Source organism: Sceloporus occidentalis, unplaced genomic scaffold (assembly GCF_023333645.1).
Source record: "Sceloporus occidentalis isolate IW3139 unplaced genomic scaffold, rSceOcc1.0.p SCAF_20, whole genome shotgun sequence".
NCBI classification, from domain to species: Eukaryota; Metazoa; Chordata; class Lepidosauria; order Squamata; family Phrynosomatidae; genus Sceloporus; species Sceloporus occidentalis.
Window position 1 is genome coordinate 615,543 of NW_028317000.1, and position 18,146 is coordinate 633,688.

At 41.1% G+C, this 18,146-nt stretch overlaps 1 protein-coding gene across 9 annotated transcripts in view; it reads left to right on the top strand.

The window, feature by feature from the left end:
- Positions 1-11,372, top strand: part of LOC149301690 (receptor-type tyrosine-protein phosphatase U) — a 332,194-nt gene extending 320,822 nt beyond the window's left edge. For all 9 annotated transcript variants that reach the window (XM_089483669.1, XM_089483670.1, XM_089483671.1 and 6 more), the window contains 2 exons: positions 4,211-4,346; positions 9,367-11,372. In XM_089483669.1, coding sequence (XP_089339795.1) covers positions 4,211-4,346; positions 9,367-9,429 — 199 coding nt within the window. In that variant the 3' untranslated portion in view covers positions 9,430-11,372. The remainder of the gene's footprint in view (positions 1-4,210; positions 4,347-9,366) is intronic.
- Positions 11,373-18,146: the final 6,774 nt, after the last annotated feature.

Genomic DNA, 18,146 nt, shown 5'->3' on the forward strand with positions numbered 1-18,146 from the left:
GAATGTCATATTGAGGAGGGAACAAGCCTCCAGAGAACAGGATCCGGAACAATGGATGCAAGCTGCAGGAAAAGAGATTCCAGCTCAACATTAGGAGGAACTTCCTAACAGTAAGGGCTGTTCGACAGAGGAACACACTCCTTCCTCGGAGTGTAGTGGAGTCTCCTTCCTTGGAGGTCTTTAAACAGAGGCTGGGTGGACATCTGTTGGGGATGCTTTGATTGAGAGTTCCTGCATGGTAAAAGGGGGGTTGGACTGGATGGCCCTTGCAGTCTCTTCCAACTCTACGATTCTATGATTCTATGTACATCTTCTGCCCTCACCCTTTTCTCTTCAGTGCTGATACAGTACTTTCATATTAAGGAAAGTCACACTTTCGTGTTACACCCCAAATCAGGTAAATACAGTATCCTTGTAAACCATCATTATAAACCAGGATATGAAAATATATTAGGTAGCATGGATTAAATGACAGCTGCATGTTTTGGATGGTATGGGAAAATGCAGTTCAAATAATAGTGCCATCAGAAGAGCCTTCTGTTATCTTCTGCCACTGCTGTGCAGTGTTGACCCTTCTAATATTGTGGCAAAATCTATAGCATGCAAGCATGTGACACATTTTTCCAAAGCACCTGACAATTCACCCTCAGAGCTATACAGTAGCTGTGCACACTTGCTGGCAAGTAATGCTAACCCAGAAAAGCAGTTGGCATGACTCTCCAAAGAACAAACTAAACTTGAATTCTTTTAAGATGAGGCAGGCTTTTTTTCTGGTCAAGGCATTGTGGCTGAGTTAGCCCTCTGCTGCAGTAGCACAATCAAAGTCTGTGACCACCTCATCCACAATACCTTACCCATAATCTCTGTAGCTACAAAGTGATTGTAAGATAGTAGCAATAATGGTGAAGGATCTGGGCAGTACTGCCAAGTGTCTTCCCTTGCAGACCCTTTGCAATATCCAAGTTCTCCACGGGACAAGAATAGAAAGCTGCAGTAGTGGATACAAACAGCAATTTTGGATACAACACACTATTTTAATTATATCAGATGTCAAGGATTTATAAGCTCTGGTAAGAATTCATTCCTGCAAAATATATAGTGTAAATTGGCAACATGCTTATCCTGTACACTCTGGGGAAAACAGAAAGACTGACTGATCTTTACTAAGTGCCATTAGTTTATGTGAGACCAGATAGGTGCTTGAGAAAGAATAGATGGAGATGCTCAAGTTTATTTAGAGAATATTAGATACTGTGTAATATCCTATATGCATTTTCATAGACGTAAAATATTCTCTCAAAGCTTGCTGAGCAAATTAATCTCTTAGCAAGGATTATTTCTCAGTCTTTGCCACCAGCTGATACTTCATTAGATCAGAAAGATAGGCACCCCTGGCCTCAGTGTGTTGAAATGAGTTACCCTAATCTAGAGCCAGCTTGCATCAAGGGGATGAGAGAACAGTCTGGACATAAGATGCTTTCGATGAAAACATTCAGCCAGGCAGTCATGGCAGTTCCATGTGTAAACCACAACTGTAGTTTCTGAAAACCTTTAGATAGATATCTTATTAAATAATTTATCATAATAGTTAGTAATCATCATCATCATTCTAGAGAAGAAGTAGGAAAACAGGATTACTTTGGCAGGTTTCATTCTTCCCTGCCTGACTTGGTGGAATTACTAAACAGAGCTTTTAAAAAGACAAAAAGAGAAAACTAAATATCAAAGGGGGGGAAACTAACATGAAACTCCTTTGTTCAAAGCTTTCAAGAGTCAAAAATGGTACTCTGTATAATGCTTGGGATAATTACATAGAATCATAGAGTTGAAAGAGACCACAAGGACCATCCAGTCCAACCCCATTCTGCCATGCAGGAACTCTCAAAGCATCCCCGACAGATGGCCATCCAGCCTCTCTTTAAAAACCTCCAAAGAAGGAGACTCCACCACTCTCTGAAGGAGTGTGTTCCACTGCCCAATAACTTTTACTTTCAGGATGTTCCTCCTAATGTTGAGGTGGAATCTCTTTTCCTGTAGTTTGAATCCATTGTTCCATGTTCTGTTCTCTGGAGCAGCAGAAAGCAAGTTGTTTGGAATAGAGCCCCAGAAGTCTACAGCCAGCATGACCAGTAGCCACGGTAGCTCTGGAATACTCAAATTACCATCAAAAAGATATCTTTTGCAAACTGTCCTTCTTTATGTGACTATAACCTATCCATGTGTTGTACAGACAGCCCTCAACATTCATGGGGGTTGGGTCAGAGGATCCCAATAAAAGTGGAAAAAAACCTTAATATTTACACACACACACACACACACACACAATGCATGCTGCAGACTGCTGCTGCAAAAATATACTTCTTGCTCTTAAGCTGCCTCCACTGTCCCTTTGTTCCCTTCTTTGCCTCCTGGCCTTCCCTTCTGCACCTCCTAGGATGGTGACAATGCTGCAAAAATCTCCTTCAGTGTTGCTGTCTGTTAGGAAGGATCTAATTAGGGGAATTTTAATTAGCTCAAATATAGCTGAGAGGCGGCCCCAACAACGCCACGTGCCGGAATCGAGTCCCAATAGTGTATACCAGAGGTCACCAGCAAGCCCCAAGAGAAAGAGACGCTGATACCAACTAGGTCCAATTAAAAGGGTATCGTTTATTACAGCACAGGGAAAATCACACAGCAAAAGGGGAGCATACACACACACACACTCACACTCACACTCAATGCTACAGCAGGGGAGGGGTGAGTTCGGGAGATAGGTTTGAGAAAGAGAGGCACCACTAGGGAATACTACCTTAGAAGTCTTCTCCGGGAAGTCCTGATGAAGCTTGGGTGGACAGTGAATCACGGCCGCGGGAGTGGGGGAAGAGGGCCGCAGGAGCTAAGAGCAGAGTTCAAACTGGCGTGGACCAGTTTGCACCCAGGAACTAGCACAAGGAGGGTTCGAAAACCCGGGGTTTTTATAGTGTGAAACGTATCTGGAGGCTATGGGAATCTGCTCGACAAAGGTGTTGATTGCTTGGGCTTTGTTAAGCCGAGAGCAAGTAAAGTGTTGCACAATGCATTTAGTAGGTCTGGACAAAATTCAGAGGGGCATCCGACTTAATTACTAAGTCATTAAGCTGATCACTGGTTCATCAGGTGTGAGGCCAAGTCTATTGTCTTACTTGGACAAGCAGTGGCAATTCTGGTTTGCCGACTCCCAAACTTCCTGAGGAAAATTTCCAATTCCATCTCTTTCTAGGGCTCTGCCTCTGCAAGGTGAGCTGTCTACGTGGTCTCCTCGCCTTTAGGTTAATGGCGGGTCCTTTCTGGGGTCAGTCAGGGGACATAGGACAGACCGCATGTACCCAAAATTTTATTAAAACCAAACTTGGTAACATGTCCTTGAAGAAGAAACACTAAAAGAGATTTTTACAGCAGCCATGGCAGGACTGAGCCTTGCCGTTCTTTTTTTTCTGTTTCCCTTCTCGCCAACAGCCCGCTCCAGCTCACAGTGTGAGTGGTCCATGAGAGGCAGCTTCTACCCACTGCTCACCTGTCTGCAGGGAAAGCGTAGGTGTCCACAAAAACACCAAAATCAAGTGCCTCTGTGCCTTCTTTCCACTTCTGCACTCTAGCAGGCCTCAGCTTGACATCATCATCATCATTAATTGCCTTGGTTTCATTCACCCTGTTTTTGTTGTGTGCCTTCAAGTCATTTCCGACTTATGGTGACCCAGGGTTTTCTTTGCAGGGTTTTGGCAATATGGGGTGTGTGTGTGTGCCATTACTTTCCTATGAGGCTGAGAGAATGTGACTTGCCCAGGGTCACCCAGTGGGTTTCCATGGCTGAGTGGAAATTTGAGCCCAGGTCTCCAGAGTCATAGTCCAATCAGTCATAGAATCATAGAGTTGGAAGAGACTGCAAGGGCCATCCAGTCCAACCCCTTGCCGTGCAGGAAATCCAAATCAAAGCATCCCTGACAGATGGTCATCCAGCCTCTGCTTAAAAACCTGCAAGGAAGGAGACTCCACTACACTCCGGGGGAGTTTGTTCCACTGTCGAACAGCCCTTACTGTCAGAAAGTTCCTCCTAATGTTGAGGTGGAGTCTATTTTCCTGTGGGCTCACCTCCCTCTGTACTGTTTTGTACTGCTGCAACTGAATGAGAAATGAGAGATGGGTTGGTTCTATGTGCTGACAATCCCCATGCATTTTATTTCTTTTGCAGGAATGGGGGTGGCCGGAGTGGCACTTTCTGTGCCTGCACCATGATCCTAGAGATGATCAAGTTTCACAAACTGGTGGATGTTTTCTTTGCGGCAAAGACCCTGCGAAACTACAAACCAAATATGGTTGAGACTTTTGTAAGTAGCAAGAAGTGTTTCCTTTTCCTGATCTTTAAAGTTTTATGAAATTTCTGAACATTTTATGAAATTTTCTTGAAGTAATGAAAATCACTCTGCCATAAAATGCAGGAATGATCCTAAAAGGGGAATTGGACAAAAAATATGAATGATTAGTAGCTATCAAACATGGTGGTTCTATGGAATATCATTATGCAGAGGCAGTGTAACACTGAGTGGGACGTGGTGGCTTAGCGGTTTCGACACCAATTCTGACGTCCACAAGGTCAGCAGATTAGCAGCGCAAGACCAAAGCGCCACATTACAGAGTGCGCTCCCATCACTAGTCCCAGCTTCTGCCAACCTAGCAGTTCAGGAGCATGTAAAAGTGCAAGTAGATAAATAGGTACCACTTCCATCATGGGAAGGTCACAACATTCCATGCAGTCATGACTATGGAGTCGTTCTTGACAACACTGGCGCCTTCAGCTTAGTAACAGAGATGAGCACCACCCCATACAATTGTACACAACTAGACAATCACATCAAAGAGGAAACCTTTACTTTTTATAGCATTGAATCCCAGTTGTAGGGATAAGAAAAATTCACAATTCAAATTCACAATTTCTAAATCCTATACAAAAGCTAGAACAAACTAAAAAAAAAGGTCAGATATTCTTGTTCTCTGTAAGAAAGGATGTTTTGACATTGGATTGCCATGTCTGGCATAAGATTTACTGTACATTTTTCAATGATTCTCTTTTATATCATGGGACTTTGTCATGAAAACATTTTCACACATCATATAGAGCTTTTGAATAAAATTATGTTGTGTCTGTGAAAGCACTAGGCTTTTTAAAAAAATGAAATTTCAGCCCAAAAATATCCAAATGCAAAAAAGGGAATATGTGCAAAAACTTGTAATCTTTCTTTTTTTCCCCTTTTTCCTTCATCTGCAAGAACTCCATGTGCAATATTTTATTTCTCCTTAAACAGTTATATGTCAATATCCCCCAATGTTTTGATCTACTGTAGTTTTAAAACCAAAACATATACCCTAGAGGGGTACACCCTAGGAAAGAACACACAAAAACCACATTTTTCTTGGAGAAAATATGTACTTTAAGAAGATGGAAATGTGTCTGTCAGGACAAGTTTGTACAATATATGTGTAGATTTTCACAGATGCCTTAAAAAACCCCAACCATAATCAGAGACAAAGAAAGCATGAGATGAACTTAATGTGGAAAAATAAGAATACAGTTTCATCCATCTGCAGTGTGGTGTTGATAATTGTTGAGATGTGGAAGACCATCATGACATTTCAATCTCATGATATTTCTCATAGCCATGTTACCCCAAGGTCTAAGTCCTTACACCCCTCTTCTTTTTCAATATCAAGTTGATATTAAAAGGGATGTTTTAGTCATGTGATAGAGCTTGTGCTTACAAATGAACAGAATCTCTAGTATACTTTCCTTCAGAGGAGAAACTCCATTGTCCAGAGACATTTGCACTGTTTGTCCACTCATTTGCAAGTTCCCTTCTCATTCTTTTCTCCTGGAAACTTCATTTTAATCCCAAACTCTGCCCCAGGATATGTTTTGCCCTAAAAATATGACTGCCAAGCACCTCCAGTTTGGTTTTGTCTGAGATTCAGACAGACACTCTGTCAGTATCTTACTTGACTCCTCAGCATCGCTGTCGACTGCTGAGCCAGTTCACTTTACAGAATTCCGCAACTGGAACTTTTGCTTCTGGAATCGGTATAGTATTACCTTTTGCAATCCAAGTGCTCTCTGCTACCACTTTTTATATCAGTAGTTGTTGTAAATATCTCTTTGAGTGTGTTTTTGTGTGAGTAGTAATTTCTTTTTACAAATAAAACTACATTTGGACTTTGCATTCTAGAGTTTTGTTTCTTGGAACTGTTATACAGAGGGTTGATTCCTGCTTTGATTTGCCCAAGCCCCCTTAGCTGCTGTAACTAAGCTAATAAAATTCCCCTATTAAATATTGGTTGTGGATGCCCTCTCAAGACAACCAAATTCTCTACAACACTAGGAATATTCTTCTATTCAGTATTCTCTACAATACTAGGAGTATTTCTATAAGGAGACATATCAGTAATAGAATTACGTAAGGAGAGGGAAGATGACATTTTTCTAAAGCGTGAATTATCAAATATCTACCTTGCAAAATGAAGTATATTTTAAGATGGATGTAATTATGTAGGGAGGGAGGAGAGTACAACAGGAGTAGAATTAAATGGAATTCTACTCCAGTAGAATTAAGTAAAAGCAATAAAAATGCAGTAACTGGCAAGGAACTATACAACCTATAGAGCTAAATTGCTGGGTATTAACTAATGCAAACAAGAGTTTTCAACCAGAATACAATTTCTCCCAACCTCAGTTGAACCTGCAAATCTATTTTGTGAGACTCAGTTTAATGAGTAAATACAATTTTTGCTCTTTGCTATTACTGGAACTTTACTGATCTTCAGCCATAGAAGATCTGACCCCTCTGTGCATCCTTTCTGGCACAGACCTTTTTATTTTTTCTTCTTCATTGCTATAATAAAAAAAGATTATGTGTTTTTAATCTCACTAACCTTGTTGATCTCTTCCCTTCTGGTGTTCCCTACACCTGGGGCATTAGGGTCTTGCTTTTCAAACCCACACAAAACTAATTGGATTCCATTTGAAAGGAAATCAGCATTCCAAGGAATCATATACCTAGGTAGAGTTTTGCTGGAAGACATTCTCATCTGAGATATCTTGTTGTTATTAACTGCCATCAAGATGACTGCAATTTATTGTGGCCTCGTGAATGAGAGACCCCAGGTCACTCAGCTCAGGTCTTGTAGATTCAGGGCAGTGGGTTCCTTGATTGAGTTGATCCATCAAGAATGTGATCTTCCTCTTTTACTACTGCATTATCACCTTTTCTAGTAAGTCATACCTTCTCATGACTTGTCAAAAGTACAACACTTTCAGTTTAGTCATCTTGTCTTCTAGGGGGGAGTTCAGGCCTGATTTGCTCTGGGACTCATTTATTTATCTTTTCAGTAGTCCCCACTTGCTTTTGTGCACCACTGCTTGCACTCCTCTCTCTCTCATCTCTTTTACTCCTCCCTCGCCTCACCTTGAACTCATGCAGTGTGCCCCTCATTTGCTTCTTGTACACTGCTGCTTATACTGCCACTTTCTGCCTTTCCTACCCTTGTAATATGCCCCTCACTTGCTTTGTGCACTGCTTACACTGCTCACTTTGTTTGTTCTACCCCTCCTTTCCTTCAACTTGCACCCTTAGGCTGTGCCCATCACTTGCTTCTTTCAGACAGCTGACTCCCACCCCTCCTGCTTCTTTCTTTGTCTCACTCATGCCCTTGCAGTGAGTCACTTGCCATTTGCTTGCATTTTGCACACCACTGCTCGCACTATTCACTCTCTTATTTCCCCTACTCCCTCCATTGCATCTTCTCATTTTTCCTCCTCCTTTGATTGCTTCTTATGCATCACTGCTCACACTGCTCCCTCTCTTATCTCTCCTCCTTCTTCCCTTTACCTCACCTTGCACCCTCAAGGTGCACCCCTTGCTTCCTTCTTGCACACTGTTGTTCATACAGCTCCCTCTTTTCATCTCTCCTACTTCCTTCTTTGCCTTACTTTGCAGCATTGCATGTGCCACTCCACTGCTTTTTGCCCACCATCATTCATGCAGCTCACTCTCCTGTTTCTCCAACTCCCTCCCTCATCTCATCTCTCACCTGTGCAGTGCACCCCTTGCTTGCTTCTTGTTCACTGTTGTTCACCCCAGTCACTCTCTCATCTCTCCTACTCTTTCTTTTGCCCTAGCTCACATTGTAGTAGAATGGCCCTTGCTTTCTTCTTACACATTTCTGCTCTTGCCACTCTCTCATCTCTCCTACTCCTTGCCTTGCCTCATCTTGTGCCCTTGCAATGCACACCTAGCTGGCCTCTTGCACACAGCAACTCAAACTTCTTGCTTTCCTCCTAGGAAAATTTGCACACCAGGATACGTGTATTTGCAGAAAAATGGATGCAAATGTCCATTCAGCCTTTAAAAAAATTTAGAGTAAAAATTGAACAGAATATAAGAATGGAAACATAGAGAAATCGAAATTGAAAGAATGCCCCTTCTTCCTTGTGCTCATAGCACATGCAAATGGTTTGTGGAGCTATTGTAGCCCTGTCATTTGGCATGCTTACCAACTGCCCAACTTGTGAGCAAAAAAAAGGTCTCTACACCAGGGTGACCACAAAGGAGAACAAGGCACTGCAAAATGTAGGCCATTCAAGAAGAATACAGTATAGGACATTACAAAATAAAAGCTAAAAACACAAATATAAATTTAAATTCATTTCAAGTGGTTTATTTACAGCTATATTATGTATAATGTATTACATTATGTACTCAGTGATATTTTTCTGATGAACTTAGCTTCTTTAAAATATCTTGTTGCCTTGCAATATATTTATAGAACTCTGAGCAAGACAAATGCTTAAAGTTGTACTTTACTAGCAACAAATGTGCCCTGAGCTCTGAGTGCAAGTCTTGTCTGCTGCTACTTATAGGAATAAAGAACTTCAGAAGGATCCATCCTATCCCCCTATTTGCAGCAAAAACAGGCTGCCAAGTAGATGCATTTGTTTAATGGAAACAGCAAATGTGGTATTATTCAATGGCTTTTTAGTCATATTCAAAGTGGAGGATATTCTGGAATTCCTCCTGGACAGAAAGTTGACATGTAGGACATATCCAGAAAAAGGAGGACATGTGGACATCCTGCCCTACACACATTTATGTGAATAGAAAGCCTCACACAAGAGGTTCATCCAGGGACAATCAGGAGCCCTATAGACATAAATGAGTACACAAGAAAGACCCTTTCTCAGGTTTACAAAAAGGAGATGTGTTCAAAGACCATGATGATTTTATTTATTTGCTACTATTAACTTGGCAAAACAAGAAGCCCACTTCTTTATCAGTTTTTCCTTTCTTCTTTCTCTTATAGGAACAGTACCACTTCTGCTATGAGATAGCCCTAGAATATCTGGAGTCCTTGGAGACAAGATAGCACCTTACGAAGAACACACAAAGCCATGTATTTGTTTCAAGGTTTGGGCTCAATATGCATTTTGACCCCAGATGTTTGCATGAGAGCAAGAGGGAGGAGAAAAACAAAACAAAGAAAAGAAAAGGAAAAGAATGAAAAATTCAGAAGCAAGACATGGGGCATGTCAACCATTTCTTCCCTTCATCCTTCCTCCTAACCTTCTTTCCTGCCTCTGTAGAGGCTGGCAGACCAAAGCCTACACAAACTCATCCTATATACACATCAGTGTGTATGTGCCAGCTGGGAGTTTGGTAACTGTGTGTTTCTGTATATGTATGGGACCTGGTGTGCAGATCCCATACATCAAACTGGATCTCCTTGTGATCATACCAGTCACAGCCTGAAATGGACTGCAGAGAACATGAGGAGCAGCAAAGGCTAAAATCTTATAAAATGGCAACACAACATTGAAAAAAGCACTGGGATCTTATGTTTAAAAAGTGAAGAAGTTTTATGAAGAGTGATGCTCTAAGATCTTCACAGTCACTTTTATTTGGGAAACGACATGAACTAGAAGTACTAAATGGCTCTTGTACAGTTTTTGCTCTCTGTTTATATCCCTAGGTCTCTTGTTTCTAGACTTAATGCCTACTTCCAAAGAGTTATTGATTTTTTCCCTGTCCAACAGTTGGCAGGAACCATGGCTCTCCCTATCACCAACAATGATTCAATTCTGGTGGACATTTAATAAATGGAAAGCATACAGGCTGCTTGCTCAAAGGATCTGTTACAGACCAGGTTTTCTTAGTAACCACTACGTCTTTCTGTACATATTATCCACTCTAAACTTCAGATGTTGAGAAAGAGATCGCTTCAAGGCCTTTTGGCTAAGATCAAGTGTGTGTGAGAAAGTGACTTACCATATTTTTCAGAGGGTAGGTTTCATTCCTCCAGTCCTTTCAAGTCACTTTCTAGGTGGTTGTCCAACCCTGAAGCATCCTAAATGTCACACCAGTCTTCAAAATCTCTGACTCACACTCATAAACACACACAGTGTTTGGGGCCATCATCAGATTGCAGTTAAACAGAATTCTCCCTCCTCTTCATTGGATTGGCTCATATTGTAAAGAGTTAAATATATCTAGAGATTTTCTTTTTAAGTCTCAGGGTGCTTGCTGGCCCTGCTTTTTATTGCTTGATTTCAGCACTTAGGGCTAATATGGTTGGAGGTCATTTTGCCTTGGAACAGATGAGTTTGGCTTATGAGTGTTCTGGAAGTAATAGTTATACATTTCCTTTGTGCAGTTTGGCTCCTTGCAGTGAGTCAGAACTTAAGAGGAGAGAATTGTGATGAGTTAGAGAGCCAGTGTGATGTAGTGGACTATGAATCCCTGCTTGGCCATAGCAACACACTGGTGACCTTGGGCAAGTGACATTCTCTCAGCCTCAGAAAAAGGAAAGGCAAACCCCCTCTGAGCAAATCTTGGCAAGAAACCGCATGATTAGGTTCACCTTAGGGTTGCCATAGGTCCTATACAATGAAGAACAGTGCCAGTGGTTCATTTTAAAGATGTAGGAAATTAACCATTTGGATCACTTGCACAGAAAATGAGATAACAAAATGAAATTTGTTGCCTCCTCTGATATACTTGTTCCTTTCTTTCTATCTTGTGTTTGTCAGATGCATAGATGAAAATAACATTCCTCAATTCTACCCGTTCTGTCATGTTGCTGCAAGCTTTTATTCTCTTTATGGACACTTGGTAATATGAGTAGATGCAATGGGCTCCCATTGAAGAAACACGTTTTGTATGAAAATGCTAGACCATTCAATAAAGTCAGATAGTTCATACAACAACTCTCCTTGGAAGGAATTTATACTAAAATTAACATCTAAAGAAGCAGAGTGTGTTGTAAATGGCATCTGCCACATTCTGTCAATGGTGATGGCCTGTATAATGCTAACTTGCAGTACATTGGGGGGGGGGGGGGGGGTTGCAAGCAAATCAACCAAGGAATAGCTGCACCTTGGCAAGTCATTGTCACAATCTCTATTTGTGCTTTACTTGTGCTTTAACTTTAGCAGCTATCACAGGTTCTAGTTTTTCAGGTGAAGTTATTCTAGAGATAGCAATGAAGATCATCACTGAGATAGCCAAATTCAGAACCTTGGCAGTTAAGATTTTGCTGAAAAAATTACATACAAGTCAATTTTACAAAAAGGATTTAATACAATCCAGGGGAAGAGGCATTTGTATCCTCACTGATAAATGTGAAAGAATGTTCCTTATGTTACCGTTAGACTCCATTATATGCATAGCAGATTAATTCCTGAAAGCATCTAGTTAGAATTCATCACTTTCCCACTGTGTTCAGTATCTTTTTGTGTTATAAATAAAAGAGAAGCAAGTATTTCTGCAGATTTGGCCACAGCTCATATTTCCTGACTCGAGAGAGAGTTTGGGAGAATTTGAAATGCTTGTCTCAAATACAGAAAATTGTGACTCCATAATTATTTTCTGGTTCAGATTAAAGTCTGAACAGGAAGAAAATGTAAAGCCATTTCACTTTCTTCTTCTCATCTCTGACCATCTAAGCCCTCTTCCGCTCACTTATGTGGTGGCGGTTCCTGTTGCTCTGGAGGTGGAATCTAGGAAGAAGCAAAGAGAAGTTCTTCTCCACGGTCTGGTCAATGCATCAGGTGCAAATTGACCAGGGTAATGTGATCTCTTAATAGGAGTAGACAATAAGAAAACCATGGCTTGCGTCTTGTTCAGTATTTATAATAACATAAACCAGACTCAACATCATATGTTTTGGAATTCATGCTTATGGTTGTTTCACTGATGCAATGATCAAAATGGGCCCCCCAAAACCTACCTTAGAAGACAGACAGCCTCAACAACAGAATTTCCATGGCACTGGGGAATGAGGTAGTGAATGACAAAGTGTCCAGCCCTCTTCTGTCAGTGAAGCACTTTGAGACAGGCAACTGCTATAGCTTCCCATCGTAAAGTGTCTCAGTACCAGAAGAGGGCTGGATGTTTCTCCAGGCACCAACCAACTCCCCAGGGTCTCTGAAATCATAGAATCACAGAGTTGGAAGAGACCACAAGGGCCATCCAGTCAAACCCCTGCCATGCAGGAAATCCAAATCAAAGCATCCCCATTGACAGATGGCCATCCAGCCTCTGTTTAAAGACCTCTAAGGAAGGAGACTCCATTAGACTCCAGGGGAGTTTGTTCCACTTTCAACCAGCCCTTACTGTCAGGAAGTTCCTCCTAATGTTAAAGTGGAATCTCTTTTTCTTGCATCCATTGCTCCGGGTCCTAGTCTCTGGAGTAGCAGAAAACAAGCTTGCTCCCTCCTCAATATGACATCCCTTCAAGTATTTAAACAGGGCTATCATATCACCTCTTAACCTCTTCTCCAGGCTAAACATCCCCAGCTCCCTAAGTCGTTCCTCATAGGACACGGTTTCCAGACCATTCACCATTTTAGTTACCCTCCTTTGGACATGCTTTAGTTTCTCAACATCCTTTTTAAATTGTGGTGCCCAGAACTGGACACAGTATTCTAGGTGAGGCCTGACCAGAGCAGAATACAGTGGCACTATTACTTCTCTTGATCTAGATACTATACTTTTATTGATACAGCCTAAAATTGCATTGGCCTTTTTAGCTGCCACATCACTCTGTTGGAATGGCTGCCTGATTTCTAAGGTGGTTTTGGGGGGGGGGGGGGTGTCAGAAGATGTAGCGATGACATCAGAGCTACTTTGGCATAGCTGTCTCCTGATTCAGGATTTCAGCCTCCATTTCCCAAGTATTCTTGCACTAGGTCTTTTCTCATGATATACTTAACAAGGATAGAAACTGCCTGTGTCAGTGTTTAGCTGCTTGTGTTGCCAATTTTCAGGGAATTCCCCAGAATCTGAGAAATGTAATTGATTTCTTTTTGGGGATTTTGACTGAACAATAATAATAAATATTGGGGAATTCCAGGGATTTTGGTAAAATATTCCAGGGAATATCTTCAAGGCTTGTTGGCAACACTGCTTGTGAAAAGGATTGTCCCTATTCATTGAAAGAGAGCTTCCTTTTACAGATAGAACTGTTCTCGCCATCTGCCCACTTGTTAACTTTCATATGCAGCTGTCTAACAGGGACAGACCTTTGCCTTGCATTCCTCAGCAGTGAAAATTACCTGTCAAAATTATTTTAATATTTTTCATTTTGGTAGTTACAGGGGATTGTGTTTTAGTTCTAAAGAGAGAAAGTTTTAAAAAGTAAGACACTAAATAGGAAAAACAACCACATCAGAGGTGCATATCAGTTTCTATTTCTGAGCTTTTTCTAGTCCTATACCTCAGCAGGAAACTGAAGATACCAGCCACAGATGCTGGCGAAACGTCAGAAATAAACTCTTCCAGAACACAGCCACAAAGCCTGAAAACACCACCAAAAACTATCAGCAGGAAAGAATTTGAGAAGGTGGACCAGTGTGACATGCTGCCCTGTTGTCAGCAAAAGGGAATTGCATCATTTCATCTCACATTTAATTAGTGTGAAATGTATGGGAGGTAGGCTCAAATTTATTTCTATGGAGTGGGAAATAATTGTGCCATCCATTTATATCATTGAGATCAAAGTTCAGAAAGTACATGGTAGTCTAATTTTGTTATTTTTCCAGACTAAGAAGGGACCAGTAGCTACAGGGCCAAACCTTGACCCTAAACTGCCCCTTTCTCTTGCTACTGTTTTGAAGGAATTGGTTCTTTGTGAATTTCTATGTTAGGTGGAAGCCCTACAATTGTTAGGCTGTAATTCCCAGCGTTACCTGCCATTGGCTATCCTGCCTAAGGCTCCTGGTGGTTGTACACCAATATCATAGAGAAAGTCACATGAGTCCCATTCCTTTTTTATATGAAATTACCTGATTTGAACTTATGAATCTTGGAGAAGAGACGTTGTTATTGTTTGGGTGCATTGTTTGGAGGCTTATGTAGGTGTTTTTGCTTGTTTGCATTCCCTGAGCCCATGGCCTAAGAAGGCAATGCGTCTACTGAGTCACTCCCTTGGGGCAGACCTAGCACCCATTAGCTCCAGCTCCCTGTTGTCTCAGTTGCTGGACTTTAATAAACAGGAAGAGGGAAACAGGTGTGTTGGTGGACATTTTTGGAGGAGTTTAGATAATAAACATGGATAGTGACCAAATTGTTGCAGTCATCTGCAACATCTGTGCAATCTTTGTTTTCTTATCAGAGGATCTGCTGTGCTATACATGCAACAAGTGCAAACTGATTTTTCTGACGGAAGAAAAGATGCGGAAGCTCAAGGCCCATGTATCAATACTTCAATATGTTAGGGAGGATGATGCTTTTTTGGAAAGAGTAGAACAGACTCTCCTGGAAGAGGAAGAAAAGGAGGATTTCTTCCTCTTCCAGGGAGGGCAACAATTCCCAAATATATGAGGGAGATACTTGAAGGAAATGTGAAGCAGAAACAGAACTATGAAGAATGATGTTTCATGCTTAGAATGTCACAATCAATTTCAAGCTGTTCCCTTAATCAGTGATTATCAGAACAAGGACCAGGACCAGGGAGAAGAACCTGAAACATCTGAAAGCATGAAGGCAACCTTGAGGACTCTATTGGTGGAATTGGGTCTTAATAATTGTGGAATTGGTGTCCATCTAGGTGGCCATTTCAGTGTATGAGAATCCTGGGTCAGCTTATATACAGGGCAATACAGTAATACTGTTCAGAAAGAAGTACCGCCAAATATCCCATTCTCTTTACCAGCAGCTGCTGCTCAGCCAAGAAGTTTGTGTAAGTGTTCCTGCCTTCACAGGGAGCAGGGAAAGAGCTGGGGAGAGGATGCATGTGTGTGTGTTTGGGCTTTGTCTTTTACCTCCTTCGTTACATGCCCCTAAGTTATATCCTTGATTTATCCATGGTTCATATCAAAATCCAAAATTTTGGTCCCAAAACCTTCCCTCCACTTATACATGAGGTCAACTTGTATGCAAGTATATAAGGTAATCAGCCCTCCATATCCATGGATTCTACATCCATGGATTCAACCAACCATGGTTCATAAATATTCACATTCACAGAGAGAAAGAGAGAGAGAAAATCCCAAAAGCAAACCTTGACTTTTACTTCAGGTGGAAGTGGAGGGGGAATTAAAGAATTTTTCTGGGCTGGATTCCTCACTTCTTCTGTTAGTCTGTTTGCTTGCAAAAACAGAAAAGCAGTTTAGCTTCTGTATAATGAGAAACTGAAGAGAAAAGCTGGTTGTGTTCAAGACCAGCAAAGGGGCTCAAGCTTGACTCAGGCTTGCATCCTTCTGAAGAGATTGCTAAAATGAGTACCCAGATTGCTGGGGGCAATTAGCTTACAGTTGTAAACCACTTAGGCACTGCTAGTCGCTATGAAGCAGTATATAAATGAAGCTGTTTGTTTTTGTTTTTTACATACACTAAGTAATGGATGGGAAAAGTCTCAGTGGCATCAATAGGAGTGTGCAGAGAGTGGGTGCAGACTGCACTGGGTGACTCCTGAGGAAGGAGGAGGACTGAATCAGGTGTCACCAGGTGTTAATTGAATTTATGTATGCTTCACATCAAAGCAGAGCAGAAATAACAATTTTAACTCTTTTGAGAACTGGTCCAAAACTAACGAGACAAATTGTAACAATTCTATTGGATTCCTACCTGAATCTGCATTGAAAGAATCAGGGTTGGACTGGATGGCCCGTGCGGTCTCTTCCAACTCTATGATTCTATGAAGATGTATCAGTACTCCCATTCTAGTTTGGATAAAATAGCAAAGAAGTTTGGGTATCAAGGGAGACATAGTAAGTGAAACATTTTGAAAGCATCATTAAGATTCCGCTACCTGGGAGTAAAGTCCAATTATAAATTATGTAGAAAATTGCACTGTTAATTATATCATCTCTAGCAGGTGAGCATGGGAAGATGTTCTTTCTTTAGTATAGTAACTGGAGGGAAAAAATGTTATTTCCTTTTCCACAGTGTGCATAGCACTAGTAAGATAAGTAGGATTTTTCTTTGCAATCTCCTTTTCCATATTTCCCACAGATTCTCATGACATTCTCAGGAGAGTCTAGCTGCTTAGCAAATATGTCTTATTTGGGAAAGAGTATAAAAACGGCCTTTTATTTTGGCTTTTGATCTTATTTTTTCTGAGATTTCTCAGAAATTCAGCCAAGAGTAATATGGAGCAGAACTAATGAAGTATGTAATTCTGCTGAACACCAGATCGTGATAAACAGAATAGAGATGTGACGGTAATTTGCACATCTGCTTGCTTGTAAGGCATCACATTGTAAGGCACATTTTAGTGGAAGGGAACAGGCTCCCACAGTCTCTTTCTTTTGAGGTTCATAAACAGAGGTTGGATGACCATCTGTCAAGAGTGCCTTCACTCTTCGTTGTATATTCCTGCATGGCAGGGGAATGGTCTGGATGGCCCTTGTGGTCTCTTTCACTGCTATGGTTCTGTCACTGTTCATCTCCCAGGCTTCCCATTCTATGTCTATTCACAATCCAAGCTGGTACATACACTAAGTAATGGATGGGGATGAGATACACCCTGGAACATCAATATAGTGATGGTTCCGGTTCCTCCTCCCACTTCAAAACTGCAGTGGGATGGTGTTGGGAGCCCCCTTGTTGAATCCACTGGGCACTGATTGTGTTAGGATTCACCATATCTGCTGAGATTCCATGTGTGCATAGGACCACCTTCCATAATGGCCTGAAAGGTTCATAAACTGGTATAATGGGAGGTTCCTCTAACATATTTGATCTGTCATCACAAGCTTTTGTGTGATGGATCAGTGTTCAATGACATTTAAACTTACGAATCAAATGATATAGTCATTACAAAGCTTAGACATTTTTCATCATGGTAGATATCATAATAAATTGATCTTGTGTTTAGTGAAGTGGCATATTTCTTTTTTACTTTCTGCTTTTTGTGTAGCCAGAGTGGGGTTGGGTGCTGGTATCTTTCTTAATGCCAGCATCCAAACCTATTATCGCCACACAAAATCAACCATATTCATTTTATATCCTTCTGCAAAGTGATGTCTTGGAAAGGGTTCTGCAAGTACTATAATACAGCACAAGAGAGTGCTTACAATCAAATTCACCCAGCATTGTCATATTTAAGATTTTCAGGGTTTCTCCTGTCCCAGTTATTTCCAGTTCTCCAGTTATTGGGGGGTGCTGGGGGGCTACAATGGTAGCAGATACCTCTCCTCCTAATTCTGCTTATTAAAGTAATTCCACAGATGACACCACCGCCATCAGATTCAGACCCACAATTTTTTGCACTTTTCTACCACATAATCCCTTCATATTCATCCTATATTAAACAAAAACAACATCTCATCTTCTTTCTTTCCCGAATATAGCAAAAACAGAAAATACTCCTTTTTCCAGATTTTGGCTGGAATTCTGCTTGGTATTCAGTAAGTCATTGGATAAACAGAGTTCTGTATTTGATTTTACATGGGCCTAAATTCTATTCTATTCTTCTGAATTTGATCAGTAGGATTTAGCTATATGTTGACCTGGCATTCTGCAATTAATTCAGTTGGTTAGTTGGGACTAAACAACAAGATTTCAGCCATGCTGTTGCACATTCTTGGACTGGTGGCACATAATTATTTTTTTCGGCATAATATGTCATGTTATTGATAAGGA